We start from the raw sequence: 20,903 nt of genomic DNA, 5'->3' as shown, positions 1-20,903 counted from the left end.
GCGGTATTTGACCAACTGTGACATTGAGAACCCCCAGCAAAATTAAGCACTTTAGGAATCGGGTACAATGCTCTGCTGATTTAGATCATACCAAGCATAAAGATGATTATGGCTGTTGGAGGTCAACCAACTCCGCCTAAGAATATTGTGCTCAGCCCAACCCCCACCTTCAACTGCTTCATCGATGATCTTACCCACTTCCAAACTTATAATGGAGGCATGTTTGCTGATAATTGCATATTGTTTAATGCTATTTGTGTCTCCACAGACATTGAAGAGGTCTGTGTCCATCTCCAGCACGATCTGGACTCACACATGGGCTTATAAGTGCTCAGTAGCATATGTGCCTCGCAAATACCGGGCACTGACTGACCTCAATAAAGTAGAATCATGTCTCTTTTTAATTGTATTACCATCACTGAATTTCTCAGTTTCATCTTGCTGGAGGTGTGGAGCGTGGGGCTACTATTGACCAGAAATTGAATTGGACTAGCCTTGTAAATGCAGTAGCTATCATGGAGTAGAAGTTGGGATTTCTGCAGCGAGTAACTCACCTTCCTAACTCCTCAAAGTTTGCGCAATATCTGAAAGGCAAGGTGTGTGATTGCATACGCGCCACTTGCCTGGATGAGAGCAGTTTCAACAAAACTTGAAGGTCAACATCATTTGGATAAAATGGTACCTTAAACATTCACAGCTTCCACAGCACCAGGTTGATGCACAGTGGTTGCAATGTGTAACATCGCAAAATGCACTGCAACAACTTGCCACGTCTCACCTGACAGTATCTTCCAAACCTGCGATCTCTGGAACGAAAAATGCAGGGCAGGGACATGTAGGAAGTTCCCGATTTACAGTAGCCTGATTTATGAACATTTGTGCTTATGCATGTGATCCCATATAGGGGTGTAATTTTAAAGACTCAATATACAAATATTTCCTGCATTTATTTACAACTGTCTTGCATTGTGTTTTGAATTGCATAAAAATTTACTTCGGAACAGACTCCAAAACAGAACCTGTTCACAATCTGGGTACTGCCTGTATGTAGGAACCATTGAATGCAAATTCTGCTTTGAATCACCATCCTGACTTGCGTATATATCACCCTTGCATCATTGTTGCTGTGTCAAAATCCGGAATTCACTTCGATAACAGTGCTTCAATGCCAAATGAATTGTTGCAGTTCAAGAAGACATGTCACGAGCAAGCAAGGCCAATTAAGAATAGGCAGCAAATGCTGGTCTTGCCAGCACTACTTCAGGTGCATGAAGACTGAGGAAAAATAATAGCCCACAATCTCAAGTGCTTTACCACCAATAAAATAATTTTAATGTATCGTGACAATTTTACATAGGAAGTGAGTTAGCCCCTAACTAAGACCCACCAAAAGGATTGAGAAGAAGCTGCTTGTGCTTTTTGTTCAGGGGTAAATATTGGCAAGCCCAGTCTGAAAAGAATCCCCTGATTGTCTTCAAACAGTGCCATTGAAACATGTCTGTAACATGACAAATGAGGCCTTGTCTTAGTGCCGCATTTGAAAGATATTAGAAGAGACCAGAGTTGAGATGGAAATATTTCTGATGACATGCCTTCTTGGATCAAAAAACTTGCTTAATATTTGAATGGCACAAAGATGTGGAAAGAATTGCCTGCAACCATAATCTGATGCTCAGAACAAGCCATCACTCTGCATCATTTGCTGTATTTGCGAAGACTGGCTTTTGTGGATCTCACTAATGGACTTGAAGAGTTGATACTGAGTGTGTCATGGTTCATATGTGAGGAGCAGTATGTGGCGGTTGTACTGGTGAAGTAGCACCCTAATCAGAGGATAAGTTTGTTTCCTCCTGCAATGTCAAGTTGTTAAACTACTACTGAGCTCTGCAGATCAAATTATTCTGCTAGTTCGTGTAGAGGAAGTTCCTTGCTGTTAAATTTTGGAATCAGTCTCTAAACTGAAGACTATTACAGTGCAACTGGATTCAAATCTGTCGTAAAACCCCTGTGATTTGGTTTTATGTAGAGTGGAAATATCTCTAATGAATACATGTGCAATTGTTTTAGAGACTTTTTTTAAGTCATAAGAGGCTGTTTTGACTGGATTCAACACTTGGGATTATATTGAGCAAACTTAAAGCAGGAATTCATACTCTTTGTTACTATATAGAAGATAGACATCCTGAAGGATTGCCAAGAAGTTCTGGCATGGCTAGAAAAACACCCATATGCCTCCACTTTACTAAAGCTTCTCATTCTTGCTGGAAAAGTGAATTTCTGTTTGTAACCTGTCATGGTTTCTGTATTCATTTTAAACTGAATGCTGAAGTTTGTACACATTTTAACTGGGGTCTTACCAGTTTTTTGTCTTGATTTTTGACCTATCCTGTTATATTTCAGCAAGTTGAAAAATGTACGTGGAGTCTAATGGCAAAGATAATGTTAACCACATTACTCGCCTCCAAGCTCTTTGAGGGGAAGGGCTGCCAATAGAGACAGATTCGAAGTCACAAGTCACATAACACCAGGTTATCGTCTACCAGGTTTATTTGAAATCTCAAGCTTTTGAAGCTCTGCTGCTTCTCAGGTGAAGTGCCTGACTTCACCTGATGAAGGGGTAGTGCTTAGAAAGCTTGTGATTTCAAATAAACCTGTTTCACTGTAAACTGCTGTCATTGCAACTTCTGACTTTGTCTTCTTCAGTCCAAGACAGGCACCTCCACTTCTCAGATTCAAAGTATTGTTGATTTCAACTCCATTGTGGGATAATCTTTGTTGCTATTTTGATGTAATATTGATAGATTTGCATTTTTGGAGGTTCCATCTCAACTGAAACCATCATAAATGTTGTCGTTTATCGTTGGTGATTCTGACTGAGGTTAAAAGAATCACACAATACTTGACGTTAAACCAGCCATTTTGGCAATTGTAATTAACATTATTTTATCCAGCAAAATCAAAGTCAGATTAGCACACTATGTATCTCATTGTCATTTGTAGGATCTTGCTCCTTGCAAAATTACTGCTGTATTTGTCTGCCACAGCGGCAATTATTGCACTTCAACGAGGCATTCTGCTTACTTTTATTATTTGCGTTTCTGTATGTCTGCCTCCCCCTCTCCATTCTGGTCCTCTCTGACACTGTCTGTTGAAGTAGTTTTGAATCTGAGAAGGTGAAACGTCAGAAATGGGACAACTTTATTCCTATATAAGGGAAACTTAGGGTGGGCGGGTGGCTTCATTTGGTTTACTAATTACTGGAAAGCAGAATGTATTAAATTTGTGCTGCTGTTATGCCTGGAATTTGCTCAGCTCCTGATTGCTCTGACGGACTCTATTCAAAGCTCATATCCTTTTTTTCTACCACTTTGTAATGCAGCACAACTGTAATTTAACAGCTGCCCACTGTCCCCCTCCCCAAAAAGAATTGTATTGTGCAAATGAATTCGTTTTTAACATTATTTATCTTCCTGGTGTAGGATGAAAAACATGAAGATGTTGAAATGAAAGAAGATACCATATGTTCATTTGACCAAAGAGCAAGCCCTCAAAATGAGACCAAGTTTGTATTACATTCTATTAAACTGTTAATAGTACTACTGAGAAAAATTCCATTAATATTAATTTGGTATTTTCGTTTTCATGTACATTTGACTCCCTCAGCCGCACTCTCTCTTAAGGGTGCTGATTCATGCCACTCTACAGATCTGTACCTCTTTCTATAAAATGTGCATAGGTAATGTTTGGAATTAATTTGAGCAGAGTAATTTACACCCAGGTTTGATTCTGTATATAGCTTTGTACTTTTGGCACAGATTGCAAACAGCATTTAGAAGCAGGCGCTGCAGATTACTCTTCATTTCAGTTTTAGCAAGGATGAGTCCAACTGTAGAAATGCATCTTACCATTGCTAAGTTAACTTAGAGGCTGTCCAAAATTAGACCTGACAGTACCATGGGTTTTCAAAAAACTTGTAGAGCCTAGGCTGCAGAATGCTTGTTGTATATTTGATACCAGTGTCAAAATAATGAGATATAAGTTGGTCCTTAAATGTTAAACTTTTATTCCATGATTGGCTGGGCCCAGCTTTATTGGATCAATTTTAAATTCTGTTTTATTTTAGAAAATGTAACTGCAGTTTGGCTGTTGAAACAAGTCTGTTTTACTAATCTGAGCATTTTTTTTATCTGCTGCCACTTTGTTCACCAAAAGATTTTTTTTGATGTTCTTGTAGTAAGGTAAGTTTAACAATTGTAAACCTTGTGATTGTAAAAACCTAGTAAAAATTGGAATTGAACTGCCAAAGGAGATTAGCAGAAAATATAAGCACTGTTACCAAAAGCTTCTACCAGATGATGATGGTGCAAGTAAATGTTGGCTCTTTGGAGGGTCAAAATGGCAAGATAATAATGTGAAACTCAAAAATGGTAGAGACACTAAACCAATATTTTGTCTCTGTTTTCACAGTGGAAGGTGATAATTTCTTCCCAAAAACTGCAGTTAGTACAGAGAAACTTGGTGAAATTGCTATTACTAGAGTGAAGTGTTAAGAAAACTGATGGATTTAAAGCCAGATAAATCCCTGGGAACTGATGACATGCACCCTAGGGTTTAAAGGAAGTGGTAGCAGAGATAGTGGATGCATTAGATATGATTTTCTGAAAACCCCTGAATTCTGGTGAGTACCCCATGGATTGGCAACTTGCTAATGTGATGCCTTTATTCAAAAAAGGAGATGGGCAAAAAATGGGGAATTGTAGACCAGTTAGTGTGACCTCTGCAGTGGGGAGATTGCTGGAGTCAATCATAAAGGAGGAGATAACTGAACATGTGGAAAAACAAGGCTCAATTCACCAGTGTCAGCACAGTTTCATGAAGAGCAAGTCATGATTGACCAACTTGTTGGAGTTCTTTGAGGATCTAAACACTGGATACCTAGACCCCCAGAAGACATTTGACAAGTTGCTGCATAAAAGGCTCATCCAGAAGATTGATCTCAGAGAGTTAGGATTAGAGTATTGGCTTGGATAGAAAATTGGCTGACTGACAGAAAATTGCGGGTGGGGATAAGTAGATCTGTCTCTGGATGGCATAATTAATGGGATACCACAGGGTTCAGTTCTCAGGCTTCAACTATTTACAATCTATATAAATAATCTGTAAGCAGAGCCATGGTGTAACATAGCAAAGTTTACAAATTATACTAAAATCGGTAGGAAAACAGGCTGTGATGAGGCGACAAAAAGTTGACAGATGGACATTGATCGGCGAGGAGAATGGGTCAGAATTTGGCAGATGGAGTATAATGTGGATAAGTGCAAGGTTATCCATTTTGGCCGGAGAAACAATAGGGAAAATTATTATTTAAATGGGAAGCAGTGCAGAGGGATCAGGGCATCTTTGTACTTGAATTGCAGAAAGTGGGCATACAATTGCAGCACATAATAAGAAAGGCAGATGGAATCCTGGCATTTGTTGCAAAAGGACGGGATTATAAAAGTAAAGAAATGTTATTACAATTGTATAAGGTGTTGGTGAGACCACGCCTGGAATATTGTGTCCAGTTCTGGTGTCGTTACTTAAGGAGGCTTGTGGTCCCACGGGAGGCAGTTTAATGGAGATTGATTCATAAAATCATAGAATCAATTATAGAATCCCCATCGTGTGGAAACAGACCCTTCAGCCCAACAGGTTCACCCCAACCCTCGCAGCATCCCACCCAGATTCATCTCCCTATAAGCCACCTAATCTACACATCCCTGAACGCTATGGATGATTTAGCATGACCAATCCACCTAGCCTGCACATCTTTGGACTATGGGAGGAAACTGGAGTACCTGGAGGAAACCCACACAGACACAGGAAGAACGTGCAGACTCCATACAGACAGTTACCCAAGGGTGGAATTGAACCCGGGCTCCTGTGAGGCAGCAGTGCTAACCACTGAGCCATTGTGCCGTCCGTATATTCCAGAGATGAAGGGCCATTGTATGAGGAGCGGTTGAATAGCTTGGGCTTGTAATCGCTGGAGTTCAGAAGAATGAAGAGGGATCTTCTCTGAGGGTTGTGAATCAGTAGATCTCTATCACAGAGTGCAGTGGAGGCAGAATCAAACAACAAATTCAAGAAAGAAATAGATACGTTTCTGATGAGAAGCGAGATAAAGTGCTTCGGGGAGCAGGGAGGAAAGTGGAGTTGAGATCAGGATAAGATCAGCCATGATCGTGTTAAATGGTGGAGTGGGCTCGAAGGGCTGAATTGCCTACTCCTACTCCTAATTCCAATGTTCCTTTGTAAACCAGCCATAGGATAGCCATCATTCGTAATCTTTTCCCTGCAAGAAATTGTGATTTCCTGTAGCCTGACATCATCCTAGGTCAGAGATAATGGGAACTGCAGATGCTGGAGAATCCAAGATAATAAAGTGTGAAGCTGGATGAGCACAGCAGGCCAAGCAGCATCTCAGAAGCACAAAAGCTGACGTTTCGAGCCTAGGATGAAGGGTCTAGGCCCGAAACGTCAGCTTTTGTGCTCCTGAGATGCTGCTTGGCCTGCTGTGTTCATCCAGCTTCACATTTTATTATCTATCATTCTAGGTTAGCTGTTTCCCGGTCAATGCCAATGCAGGTCGTACAAGAATAGAAGCAATCGTGTGAGCATCATAGTTTTCACAGTCATTCACTCTGTCCAAGTAAAACGTTAATTGAACCAATAAAAATGCTTTTAGTTCTTCAGCTTATTGTACGCTCATGAAAATTCATGACAAATAATAATTTGCTTTTGTTTGTGTTCGTTAATGAAAAATTATTGCAAGTAAATGTCCCTAGGGCCGAACAGCACATCAGAAACCCATTTCTTCCATTGCTGCTTGTTCAGAGCAAGTTATTTGATACCATATGGAATATCTTCTTTCATTACATCCAGCTGTTTGCAGTTTTCCACAGTTGATGCTAGTTATGTTTGGAGTCAGGAAAGTATCTGGCCTGGTGGTATTAACCCTAGATTATTAATCCAGAAACTCAGCTAATGTTCTGGAGACCCAGGTTTGAAACTGCACCGAGGCAAATGGTGAAATTTGAATTAACAAAAAAATGTCTGGAATTAAGAATTTACTGATTACCAATGTTGATTGTTTTAAATCTCATCTAGTCCACCAATGTCCCTCACAAAAGGAAATCTACCATCCTCACGTGGTCTGGTCTACATGTGACTCCAGATCCACAACAATGTTGACTCTCAGCTGCCCTCTTGGCAATTAGGGATAGGCACTGAATGCTGTCATAGCCAGTGCTGTCCTCATTCTAGGAACAGATTTTAAAAAAACACAGACTTAGTTTGGTATGGGCACTTTGTTAGCCTCTCTTACAACCTTCTGTTAGAACTACAGATGCACTGTGTTTAGTCTGGCTCATACCTAAGGACCTATGTGGCTTAGGTGACATTACCTAGAGTTATGCACATGCCAGGATTCTAACACAATGTTGGGAAAACATGAAATTGGCAGGAAGCTTAAAAAAAGTTAGCAAGTGGTGAGAATTTGCAGAACGATCTGGGTGACCAGTGCATGAATTGCCATATGCTTGTATGCAGGTACAGCAAATAATTAGGAAAGTTTATAAAATGTTATTGTTTATTATTAGAAGAATTGACTATAAAATATGGAGGTAATGCTTCAATTATACAGAACATTCATGACACCATAGCCGGAGCACTGTTCTACAATATTCAGGAGCTTGTGTGTATTTATCAATTGTGAAATCTATTTCTATCTGATGCGAAGCGCAAGAATAGTGATTGGTATTATCATCCTGTCAGCATCCATTGACTTTAAATTGCGCATTTCCAAGGGTGGAATTGAACCCGGGCCCCTGTGAGGCAGCAGTGCTCACCGCTGAGCCATTGGCTAAATACTGAGAATGGATGGCAGCAAATGCTGCTGGTTAGTTATCTGGAAAGGACACAGCTGTGGTTTTGGGTCCTTATGACAGAGAGAATGGTACATCTGTAATTCTTCAGATGGCAGCTTGCTGACCTTGACTAGATCTACTAGTTGAGATTTTCTCAACATGGAGGAACACAGTAGGTGAGTTAACTCCTCCCTCAGTTTCCTATTGTCCTTTCCCAAGTCATGTTGCATTACAATTCCACAGGAAAGGGATAGAAACAATAGGAATATTGGAAAGAATGAAATAAAAAAGAGGAATATTCTCAAAAATGCAACAGGCACCAAACAAATCAATAATTCTGGTTAATATCCTTTATCAGATCTGAGTGTCAAGTTAAATGTAGTAACTTATCTTTAGATTTTAAGCTATTGATAGACCTGGGTTAATTGTCAGCTTTTTCTACCCTAGTTTACTACTCCACATCTGAGTCTCCTTTTCTTGGTCAGGTAACTATTCTTTCTGTGTGAGTATAATAGTTGGTTTTTAAGAGTTTGTGCTACAAAAGAAACTTTCACATGTTAAAGAGAAAATCCTGGCAGCAATTTCACCTGAAGAACTCAAGTTCCACTCTTTTTCAGTGTTCATAAATTTTTCTTATGCATTCTGAAGATATTGTGGTTTATCACTTAGCTATGTAGCTGTTCTAATGTTTTGTTATTTTCAGAAAGATCTAAATGCATCGGAAGTTCATCAGAGACTAATATCTGGAAATGATGGAAAGGTTTGACACAGTAGGCTTGTACCTGCTGGAGTTTAGAAGAGTGAGAGGCGACTTGATTGAGATTTTTAAAATCTTGAATGGACTTGTCTAGCTGGATGTGGAAAAGGATGTATTCTGCTGTGGAAGAATCTCAAACTTGGCGTTACTGTTTAAAAATTAACAGTTACCTATTTAAGACAGAAATAAGGAGAATTTTTTTTCTCTCTCAATGTCCTGGGTGTTGGAACTCTTATTTAAAAGCCAACAGGAAATGCAAGGGGTAAAAGTTTATCAGGAGAGGGATGAAAATGTTATTATTCAGGGCAAAGCAGCCTGGAGGTACCAAGTGGTCTACTCCTGCACTTAATTTGTAGTTCATATAGAGAAGAAAGGAATGATGACAATCGGCAAGTTATGCCCTGTTTACTAAACCCAGATAGTTAGTAAAAACCAAAAGAACTGCAGATGCTGTAACTCAGGAACAAAAACAAAGTTGCTGGAAAAGCTCACCTTCCTCAGAACTGCCAGTTCACCGGACCCAAAACGTTAACTCTGTTTTCTGCTCCACAGATGTTGCCAGACCTGGTGAGCTTTTCCAGCAACTTTGTTTTTGCTCCACATAGCTAGTGTACATTGAAATGGATAGTGGTCTTATTACTGATGATTGGTAACGTCAAGGTATATTTCCCTTCAGTCTAATAGACAGGCATTCACTTGCAGTTTCTGCTAGCAGACCCCGTGTCAGTTTTCTATCCATGCTGTTATCGTTTCTTTAATTCCATGGTTTTAATTTTGGTAACAAATCTATGATGTGGTGCTTCATCACAGACCTTTCAGAAGTGTAAATATTTAACGTTAATCATACTATTCTTATCAATCCTCTATTATTTTACCAAGTAGTTGAGTCAAGTCCATCAAACAGGATTTGTCTTTAATATTTTAGTGCTGGCTTTCATTTATTGTCTGGCATTGTTTCAAATGCTGGTAAATGTTTTCCTGAGGTATTGTCTCCAAATGATTCCCCATCACCAATGTTAGGCTGACTGTCCCGTAATTACCAGGTTTATCTCTCACCTCTGGCTAAACAGAGATGCAACATTTGTAATCTTCCAGTCCTCTGATGCAGATGATGGTGTTTTTTGTTGTGAATTTTCCCTTTAGTAATTCAAGACTTTTTGGCTTAAATGATGAAAATATTTGGATTCTTGTTAAAATTCTTGGTATCGTTGCTAATAGATGATCAATTATTTTTAAAAAACCTGCAGAAAAAAGAGATTATTTTTAGGCCTACATCAACAGTAATATATTTTCCTATTAAAATATGAAACCTCCTACTGGGCAGCTTAGTATTTCTTGGATTATATGTCCAATCATGAAAATTATTAAAAGGAATGATTTTCTTCACCTTTGGGCAAGTGTTAACGATGTGCATTTTTGTTCTGTGCATATGTTCTTGTCTAAATTTTGAAAGCAACAGTGCCTCATCTCTTGTTTTTTTATAATGTACATGGTATATGCCATTAGGTATAAACATTCAAACTTCATAATTGTTAAATGTACTCCCTGAAAGTCTGTATTGTACCTTGGATTGTTTGGTGGCTTCTGGATTACAATAACATTTCCAGCATGAGTTAAATGAGTTTGGTATTGATGGAAGGCAGCTTCATTTTTAATATATGGCTGCTACAGTGTTAATAACTGTGCCTTGTGTTTTTGCTGAATCTTTTCTGTGCCTTTTCCGTCACTTGATAGTATAGTACAGACTGACATTTTTTGGATACCTGCTTTATTTACTGTTGAAATTGGTGAGGAGGGAATGAAAAGTGAAGGAACTAGATCCTGGTCATCTGAAACATGCAGGTTGCATGTTAATGATACCAGTGTCTCAGGCAGTGGAAGTTGCCACAAGAACTTTAGACTTCATTAAATACATAGCAATGCTCCATTCACTGAGCCTTTCAATTCCAATTCAATCCAGTTGAGAAAAGATGTCGACCTGGCCCCTTCATAAAGGGATGCAAATTAAATCAGTTAATTCACACTGACTCTGAAAAACTGCTACCTTGGCAGAGCAGCTGGTTTTTTTTCTGTTTATGTTTCTCCCTGTATGACTCAGAATTCTATTGAGTAAACTGATAACTCAAAAGTAGCAAATCACTTCTGCAATACCTGCTGCTCGTTTGCACAGGAGGCATTTTTGTTGTATTGTACATCTGTCTGAGCAGATTTGGGGGCGACAAGCCAACTAAGGAAATTCAGAAACTGGAGGGATGGGTGCTTAGTAACAAGTGTTGCAAAAACCTCAATGACCTATGCATGTACTTGGCATAAAAGTCTAGAATGCATTGCACGCTGTGCATGTGTAAGTAGTTAATTTGAATTCTGTTCACTCCCATGTAAACATTTGCCCGTTGCAATAACCTTGTGAGTAGCTGAAATCTGTAAGCAGTTTTCAGATAGTTAGATTACTTTAATCTGAGAAGCTCATTCTCTGAGTGGGAACGTAAAGAAAAAGTTCTTGTTACGCAGTGAAGTAGTAGGATGAAAGGGTTTAGACTCATTTCATTTTCTCCAAAAAAATTACATCATGTAGGGCAGAAACAGGAGAAGCTCCAATTTTAACTCTGGATGAGTCGACACAGACCAACGGAAAGGGATCCAGGCATTTTAACTCCATGACTTCACCAGGGCCAACCCTGCCAAAATCCAAAGTGAGTGATGATGAGATTGGGGACAGGGATTTCATGAGCACGTTTGGACGTCACCTTTACATACCTGCAGAAATTGTGTCTGATATTCTGGGAAGTGCATCAGAACAGTACAGATGAGGGAGGAAGTGAGAATTTGTGGTCCCAAGGTTTCCTTGTGCGGCCCAGAAGCACAGCTGCTTCTTTTGACTCTTAAGAAAACCATCATAAATATACTTACCCCTAAAGACTGTTGGTATGTTGATCTTTATCTCGAGGAAGTTGATATTCAGAAGTGGTAGTTGGAACTGCCAAAGCTGGATTCTGAGATAACAAGGTGTGGAGCTGGAGGAACACAGCAGGCCAGGCAGCATCAGAGGAGCAGGAAGGCTGACATTTCAGGTCTGGACCCTTCAGAAAGAAGAGTCCAGACCTGAAACGTCAGCTTTCCTTCTCCTTTGATGCTTCCTGGCCTGCTGTGTTCCTCCAGCTCCACACCTTGTTATCTGAAATTCAGAAGTGTTGCCCAGCTAGCCACAACTGAACTACTTGATGTTTAAAATGATCAAGTTACTTGAGTAAATATGAAGATACTGTTTTTACGGGGTGATCCATAACCAAAAAGTAAAATCTAAAATTAGAGTTGGATCTTTCACAAGTAAAATCAAAGTACCCTCTGTCACAAAGGACCATGGATATCTGAAACTTGCTATGACTTTCCCAATAGATTATGTATGCTGTGCAAATTAGCATTTTCAGGATTGAGCTTGGATAAAATTTTGAACAGATTAAAGTAAAAAAAGAGTGAATGGGAAATAAGCTTGGTGGACTTAATGTTGCCTGTAAATTACCTTTCTGGAGTTTACAGCTCTTTGCCACTGAGTGAATGTTCTTAACTAGACTGACACTAGGTGCCAATAAAACACCTTCATGTTATGTTGGTGTGATATTCTGAATGACACAACCCCAGTTATTGGCAGTGTTAGAAGTGGAAGCCACTTTAGGGATTTGTCAGAACAGCTCCAGAGTTATTGTAGAACAGGAAATGCTCATAGAATTTTGTATTAAGAAGAAATTAAGAAAAAGAGCTAGATTGTTATAAATGGGTGATTTAGTGGTGGTGGATAGCAGGTGAAACAGCACACAAGTGATTTGGTGGTGGAAAATATGCCGTTCAGTTACATATGTAAGTACCTCTGGATATAGAAATAAATGGAAAGAAAAAGGAGCTGGGTTCTTGAGGACTCTTGTGGTGCAATGGCAGTGTCCCTATCTCTGAGCCAGGAGACGAGTTACATAATAACTGAACAGGAAGATTAGAAATAAAGACCTGTATTCTGGAACCTGGCTTGCTGCAACCATCTCTGACCCTGGTGTGGGTGGAGGGCATGGACAGGTCAGAAGGCCTTATCATGAGTCTTGCTAAAGTAGCCATCCACAAGTCCAGGCAGAGGGCATTAATTCTGGTCTGCCTGCCTCTCTCACATGGCAATATTCGTGCCAAGGTGTCCTTGGGAGGGGAGCACACTGTGTCCACCATTGCCCTTAAAGCATTCACAAGCTAGTGAACTCTGTAGAGACTGAGGTAAATTATCTCTTCCTCCAGCATTATTTTGATTTAATTCTTTCTCTTGTTTTCCCCATCATTTTGTTTTGTTATTGCTACATTGCCTCTGATGAACAATTTATGTTTTTGTTATTTATTAATTTGTTAATTGGATGATTGGTGTGGCTTATAAAATTGAAAACAAGCTGGATTCTTTACAAAAAAAATCAAAGTTGACTTCCAGACTGGGGAAGGGTCCAGAAGGGTATTGTAGAAATTGGTGTTTGTGCTCAACTATACATTTATATTAAAGCCCAGGTAAATGTCTCAAAGTTCTTTGCTATCTAATTCAACAAATGGATATAAATTTGTTAAGTACTTAACTGCCTGAGCCAAAGTCCTCACCCACTGAAATAAAGGAGCAAATTTGGTTAGATTGTCTCTTTTTGGAGATGGTCATAGGCACCACTAAAACGATGGGCAATGTTATTTGCTACTTGTCAGCCCAAGCCGGTATATTGTTCAGATCCTGTTGCATTTGAACATGCACTTCTTCAGTATCTGAAGAGTTGTGAATGGTGGTGAACATTTTGCAAACAATGGTGAAAGTGGCCATTTCTGACCATATGATGGAGGGGCCATTTGTTGATGATACAGCTGAAGATGGTTGGGCCAAGGACACTACCCTAAGGATCTCCTACAGAGATGTCCTGGAGTTGTGATAACTGACCTCCAATAATCACAACCACCTTCCTTTGTGCCAGGTATGACTCCAAGCTGTGGAGAGTGTACCCTGATTTCCACTAATTCCTGTTTTGCTCGATGGCACACTTGATCAAATGGGACCTTGATATCAAGGGCTGTCACTCTCACCTCACCTCTGGAATTCTGTGCTCCTGCCCATGTTTGGACCAAGGCTGTAATGAGGTCAGCAGCTGAGTGACCCTGTGAGAACCCAACCCAGGCATCACCGAGTAAATACTGTTTGATAACACTGTTGACGACACCTTCTATCACTTTACTGATGGTTGAGAAAAGGCTGATGGGGCAGTAATTGGTTAGGTTGGATTTGTCCTGTGTGTACAGGACATACCTAGGCAATTTTACACATTGTTGGCTAAATGCCAGTGTTGGAGCTGTAGTGGAGCATCTTGGCTTGGGGAGCACAGGTCTTCAGTCCTGTTGCCGGAATGTTGTCAGGGCTCATACCCTTTGCAGTATCCAGTGTCTTGATATCACGTGGTGTGATATGTTCTTATGTTTCTCAGGTTTTAGAGTGGATTTGTAGCTAGGGTTGTGGATGTTGTGGTTGGTTGGCTCACCGAGCTGATTCGTTGTTCCGCAGACATTTCATTACACTGCTGGGTAACATCATCAATGTAGCCTCTGATGAAGCACTGTGGTGTTTATTTGTTCTTATTTGGTAGTAACTTAAAATCCTCAGCAGCGCAGAGACAATAAATAAAGAGAAATGGTTTCTAATAGCTGAAGCAAATTTAAGATGTTTGGCAAAAAATCAGGGACAACAAGAGGAAAATGTATCCTACAGGATTTAGAATAAACTTTCTTATAAAATGGTGACTGCAGATGCAATACTCGATTACTACAAGGAGTTCAACAAGTCAATTGAAGGGCAAAAAATTGTAGAGATAAGGGACAAGAGCACAGAAATGGGAATACAGCTCCTTAAAGTGGCAGGTCACTCAATGGCTTGAGTGACCTCCCTCTGTGCCAAGTCTATTATTATTCATGTAATCAAATGCACCACCTGTTTCTTCCCTTATTTTAAATTTAGTTGATTGTTGATCCACACAGTTTTGGTGCAAATCCCAGATGTTGGTAAGGAAGATTTTGTTGGGTCTACAAGGCTCTTTGCCTGGGCTATTTCTGGTGCACAGATTGATGCTGGGTGATCAACCTGGCATCATTTCTTTGAGACTTTTTCGCAGCTTGATACAACAAAGTGTTCTTCTTGGTCGTTGTATAGGGCAATTAAGAACAAATCATACCTCTGTGCATCTTGGAGTCACATGTAGGTTAAGCAAGGAAAGAATGACAGATTTCCTTCCCTAAAGGGCTTTAATGATCTAAATGGGTTTTTACAGCATCAACAGTGCCTACATGGCCATGCGTATACTAGTTTTTTGTTTCTAAATTTTGTTGAATTCAAATTTCACCGTCTGCTTTGTTGAGATTCAACCCCACGTTCCCATAATATTAGCCTGGAACTCTGGATTACTAGTCCAGTCACATTACAGCTAGGAATGAAATCAGTCTCTCCTAAAATCATGTTCATTGAAATTTTATTGAGGACTTGATCCTGTATTAGAGACTTACTTTCCTTCAATACATTCATGAAGGAGATGTGAATTATTAGTTCTGCTGGATAATTTTATTCCAAAGAAATGGCTGGAGAGAGCATCGATACAGTCAACCAATCTTTTAAAAAAAATTGCAGCAACAGACTTACCATAAGATAAACATTTTAAAATTGAGACTGCATAGGATTTTGATGGAAACAGACCTGAGCCAAATTATTCAAGGTATTAAAGCTTTCACGAGTCCTGAAACAGGTGCATGGATCACGACGCATGTCTGCAGAAATTAAATCAAGTATTTGGTATAGAAAGCATATTGTTTGGTTATTTTTAATGTGTTAGCCTAATATTAGCATCATTATCTTAACACACAAAGTAAAAGACAGATGCTTTTGTGAACATTTGTGTCTTGATGACAAGGTTACAGCTGCTGCTACAGGAAGTTTCCACCCGTAGACCAGAAATGATGAACAATGCTCTAAGGATTACAGCCTAACCTTGATTGAATCCTGATTGTGACCGGTGGCGACATGTTCTAAATCTGTTTGGTTTTACTCTTAGACATCCAAAAATATCCCAGATGAAGGTAATAATAAATAGGATTTTGTATGTATATGTGTTGAACTCTATTATGTTAGCCAAATTGTACAAAAGCAGCCATGTTTCACATTCTGCTTCAGAGTGTTGTTTCATTTTCAATATTATGCAAATGTAGAATATCAGACTTTTTATCCAGACCGAGGTTGCACGCAGAAGAGTGTGCAGAATTGTGCTTTGTTTCTGGATACAAGGTCATCTTTTATTTTGATACTTAACCCTTTAATGGATGAAATACGTAGCGTTGATATAATTGCCTTAATAGTAGCATGTGTTGGACATTACATAATTGCTGGGATGAATTTCAAACACTTATTTTGGTGTTTCAAATTTTTTTCTGCCCAGTTTTTGCTTCTAGAGTACATCAAACAGTTCTAATTAAAATTCTATTTAAGGTAATGGAACGGTTTGGAAACCTATTGAAATGGAGTTAATGCTAAATGCAGGCCTTGTTGCTCGCCTTTTTATTTGTAGTTTCTTTGTACTTAAATCAATGAGTGAAGTCAATGGGTAATATTGTGGCACCAAGACGAAGTGGATTGCAGCGCTTTAAGAAGGTAGTTCACCGCCACTATCTCAGGGGCAACTAGGGGTGGGCAATAAATGTTGGCCCAGCTAAAAACACCTATATCCTATGAGTGATTTTTTTTTTGAAAGTGAAAGACTTGAGGTAAAAGTACCTTTAAAAGTCACAACTGGAAGTTTAATGTACAGGGGTACCAGACTATTTAGGACAGGCAGGAAGGTAAGGGATGTGGTGTAGCTCTGATATTCAAGGACGACATCAGGGCGGTGCTGAGAGATGATGTAGGTTCTATGGAGAGTGAGGTTGCATCCATTTGGGTGGAAATTAGAAATACTAGAAGGAGAAAGTCACTGATAGCCGTAGTCTATAGGCCACCAAATAATAACATCACATTGGAGCGAGCAATAAACAAAGAAATAACTAATGCCTGTAAAAATGGTACAGCAGTTATCATAGGGGATTTAATCTACATGTAGATTGGTCAAACCAGCTCAGTCAGGGTAGCCTTGAGGAGGAGTTTGTTGAGTGTATCTGTGATAGTTTTCTTGAACAGTATGTAATGGAACCGTTGAGGGAGCAAGCTATTCTAGCTCTGGTCCTCTGTAATGGGACAGGAATAATTAATGACCTTATAGTTAGGGATCCTCTTTGAAGGAGTGACCACAGTATGGTAGAATTTAGAATACAGATGGAGATTGTGAAGATTGAGGGGGGATCTTATAGAAACACATAAAATTATGAACGGAATAGATAAAATAGAAGTAGAGAGGCTGGTTCCACTGGCAGGTGAAGCTAGGACAAGAGGGCATAGCCTCAGATTAGGGGGAGCAGATTTAGGACTGAATTGAGAAGCAACTTCTTCACCCAGAGCGTTGTTAATCTGTGGAATTCCTTGCCCAGTGAAGTAGTTGGCGCTACTTCAGTAAACATTTTTAAAGCTAAGATAGATTTTTTGAACAATAAAGGAATTAAGGGATATGGTGAGCGCAGGGGTAGGTAGATCCGAGTCCACGAAAAGATCAGCCGTCATCTTATTGAATGGCAGAATAGGCTTAAAGGGCCAGACGGCCTACTCCTGCTCCTAGTTCTTATGTTCTTCTTTATACAAAATTAGCCTTCCTAATTATGATTGTGGTGTTAACTCAGCTTCTTTCAATGCTCTTTTCCGTTTAGTTTATAGTGTTCTCCATTATCTCATTCTGCCACTGCAGGAATGTTTGCTTCTGTCCATATATTTTCAAGCAGTTTCAGATCTCCAGTCTCCTTGCTGTATCATTGCCCTTCAGGAGGATGGTGTTGGAGCTGGAAGATATAGAAGCTGTTATTCTGTCACTTTTGTAGCAGGATAATCAATTTTTTTATCACTGAGGCTGCAATACATAAGTATATTTTTCCATCATACTTCATTTACTTTCACTGTTTAATCAGCCAAAGGAGTTTAATTTCATTTCACTGTGATGTTAATCTCGCTTTAACAACGTGCCATAGTTTCCCTGGTGTTGCTGAACAGTTTGGCCTCTTGCACAGTTGTAGAATAGGAACTGATTCCCTGGAGTAAGATGTGAATGGCAACGTGCATCATCAAACTGCTGAATACGTTAAATGCGCCAATATTTTTTGTCTCATAAAATATTACCACTGTTGTCCTTTTCTTCTTGCACGTTCACATAACAGTGATGATTAATTCTGTCAGCCGCCAGAAGAAAATACTTTCACTTCTGCAACTTTGAGATGGAGGCACTGTTTTTGGTTCTTAATCATGAATTTGTTTTGTAGGTTAATTGCACCCTGCAGAAGTATCCAAAGCGTTACACTTGCTGCAACTAAAGGTTGTAACCATGAAACTTGAGAATGAATGCTCCGTAGGCAAACTGCAGTCATGCAAAGTGCAGTCTAGAGGAAGTGAAGTAGATGTATTCTTAAAATGTGTGGCTAACTGCATTTTCAGTGATGTGGTCAGAAATGGCATTCAGTGCTGTGGAAGACAAAATGATGTCGATGAGCACAAGGATAGTGTCCATTGTTAGCTTTGCAATATTATAATTCATGTAAACCATTTGATGATTTCCCTTCTTGGTCAAGGCCTAGTGTATAAGAGAGGGGAGGCTATGTTAGAGCTGTGTAAAACTCTAGTAGACCACACCTAGAATACTCTAATTTTATAAGTTCAGAAACTCGGCAAAACTAATACTTAGCCAAACTATGGTAAAATTCAACCCAGTATGTCTGATATTACAAAATTGGCAATTTCCTTCCTAATTACTTGCTGCATCTGCAAGTTAACTTTTAGTGACTTGTATACAGGTACACTTGAGACTGTTTGGGATATCAATATTTCTCAACCTCTCTTGCCATTTACAAAATACATTGCCATTCACTTTTTTTTCCTGAAGTGAATAACTTTGCACTTAGTCACAAAATATTATGTGGTACGGTGGCTCAGCGGTTAGCACTGCTGCCTCACAGTAACAGACATCTGGGTCTGATTTCTGCCTCCAGTGACTGTGCATGTGGAGTTTACACATTCTCTCCGTGTCTGTGTGGGTTTCTGCCCGGTGCGATGGTTTCCTCCCACAGTCCAAAGATGTGCAGGTTAAATTCACCTGTAACGTCCAGGGATGTGCAGGCTAAATGGATTAGCCATGGTAAATGCTGGGTTATGTGGATAGGGTAATGGGGTGGGTCAGAGTGGGAACCTGTATGGAGGATCAATGAAGAATCAATGAGCCAAGTGACCTCTTTCTGCACTGTAGGGATTCTATGATTCAAATGAACCTGTTCTTGCCTAATCACTTAGCCCAGAGTTAGCCTACCTATTCGTATCAGTGTGGAGTTACATTTCAATTTTTCTCATGCTCCACAGCAAGTGAACAAATTTCAGAAAAATAAATGTTACCACAACTGTCAAAAATTCCAAGGCAATAATTTGTTCATTTAGTTGAGTAACTGATAAAGTAACCGTTAAAAAGTGCCAAACAGCAGAGCTAGTTCATAAAATCTTTTTTATACCTTTTGGTTCAGCAGCAGAGAAAGAGAGAAAAGGACTCAAGTTGTTCTCCAGCTCTGATCACCAGGGCAGGTGGTGGGGCCCAGAACAAATTTAAGGATTTGGCTAACGAAAGTTGACCTTGGTTCACTTCTCGTGGGACAGACTCTGAACGTCCTTGGTGGAATTCACATGGAATTGGGGATCAGATGTGGGTCCTCTTTTTGCCAGAGATTTCCTGCTGTGTTGTTAGATCTTTAGGGATGGAAGAAGAGAGGCAGGCTTGAGTGTGAGAGTGGCTCAGGCACATCTAGCCATGCACAGATGCAACCCTAGCCAGCAACCATCTCCAACCCTCTCACATCCTCACTAGCTTGCTTACCATATGGATGCACTCTGCAGCCTATTCATTCACCGTCCTATTCGTATTCCACAGCAGTATGTAACCCCAATCTAATGTCTATGGTTTTGTTTACTATCCTGAGTGGAACCTTGCCAAAATCTTACTTTAAAAAAAATCTAAATCCATCCCATTCTTGGTTGTGGCTTAGCTGTTCAGCTAGTTGCATCCTCATGAAACTCTCACAAGTTTGTCAAGCATCAACTTCTTTTTCATAAATCTTTGTCACTTTGCCCAGTCATGGCATTATTTTCTAAATACTCAGTTATCACATCCTTTGTAAGAGTTTCTATTATTTTACCTGCTACAGATATCCAACCAGCAGGTTTGCAGTGCTCATTTTAATCTCTCCCTCCCATGTAAATTATGGTATTAAAATTGCTATTTGCCAGGCTTCTGAAGCCATTTTCACATCTATAGAACTTTGAAAGATAATTCTCAGTGCATTCAACACTCTGGAATGCAGCTTGTCTTGTCGAAGGGATTTATCAACTTTCAATTTTGTTAATATTTTTAATACTACCTTTTTATTATTAATAGTTCATTTCACTTCCTCATTTTCACAAGTTGCTTTGTTTCCTAGTGTTTCTGGGAGATTTTCTGTATTTTCCTCTTTGAAAACAGCATTTTCCCTGCATGAACGTTGAATGAAACACAAAACCACATCATATTTAGCAAAAGCTTCTATTTGTTTGTGACTGTCTTGTACTTATAACCCAAAAGCCTTGTATCACTGTAAACTATAAACATGTTCTCTACCTCTAATCGATCAAATCCTTTCTTAATCTTAAAGGCCTTTATCACGTCACCGCTCAGCGTTTTTTTTCTTTAAAGAAAGGCATTTGAGCTTGTTTCTTTTTTTTGATGAAAGTAAACTCTTACCAACAATCTGTATTAAAATCATAGAATCCCTATAGTGTGGAAACAGGCCCTTTGGCCCAACAAGTCCACACCGACCCTCAGAGCATCCCACCCAGACCCATAATCCACCTAATCTACACATCCCTATGGGCAGTTTAGCATGGCCAATTCACCTAACCTGCACATCTTTGGACTGTGGGAGGAAACCAGAGCACCGGAAACGCAAATACAGGGACAATGTGCAAACTCCGCACAGACCGTCACCCGAGGCTGGAATCGAGCCTGGGTCCCTGGTGCTGTGAGGCAGCATGCTAACCACTGAGCCACGGTCCTGCC

At 39.7% G+C, this 20,903-nt stretch overlaps 1 protein-coding gene across 11 annotated transcripts in view; it reads left to right on the top strand.

The window, feature by feature from the left end:
* Positions 1-20,903, top strand: part of znf438 (zinc finger protein 438) — a 253,656-nt gene that overhangs the window by 138,757 nt on the left and 93,996 nt on the right. For 10 of the 11 annotated variants that reach the window (XR_009442880.1, XR_009442881.1, XM_048548856.2 and 7 more), the window contains one exon: positions 3,480-3,562. Coding sequence is in view for 8 of the 11 variants with exons in the window: in XM_048548856.2 (XP_048404813.2) it covers positions 3,480-3,562 (83 nt within the window). In the remaining 3 variants the exon portion in view is untranslated. Of the gene's footprint in view, positions 1-3,479; positions 3,563-15,617; positions 15,784-20,903 lie in introns of all 11 variants that reach the window. The other variant, XM_059639212.1, reaches the window with a different exon arrangement.

This window comes from Stegostoma tigrinum, chromosome 2 (genome assembly GCF_030684315.1).
Source record: "Stegostoma tigrinum isolate sSteTig4 chromosome 2, sSteTig4.hap1, whole genome shotgun sequence".
Taxonomy (NCBI): Eukaryota; Metazoa; Chordata; class Chondrichthyes; order Orectolobiformes; family Stegostomatidae; genus Stegostoma; species Stegostoma tigrinum.
This window is presented reverse-complemented; position numbering and strand designations above follow the sequence as displayed.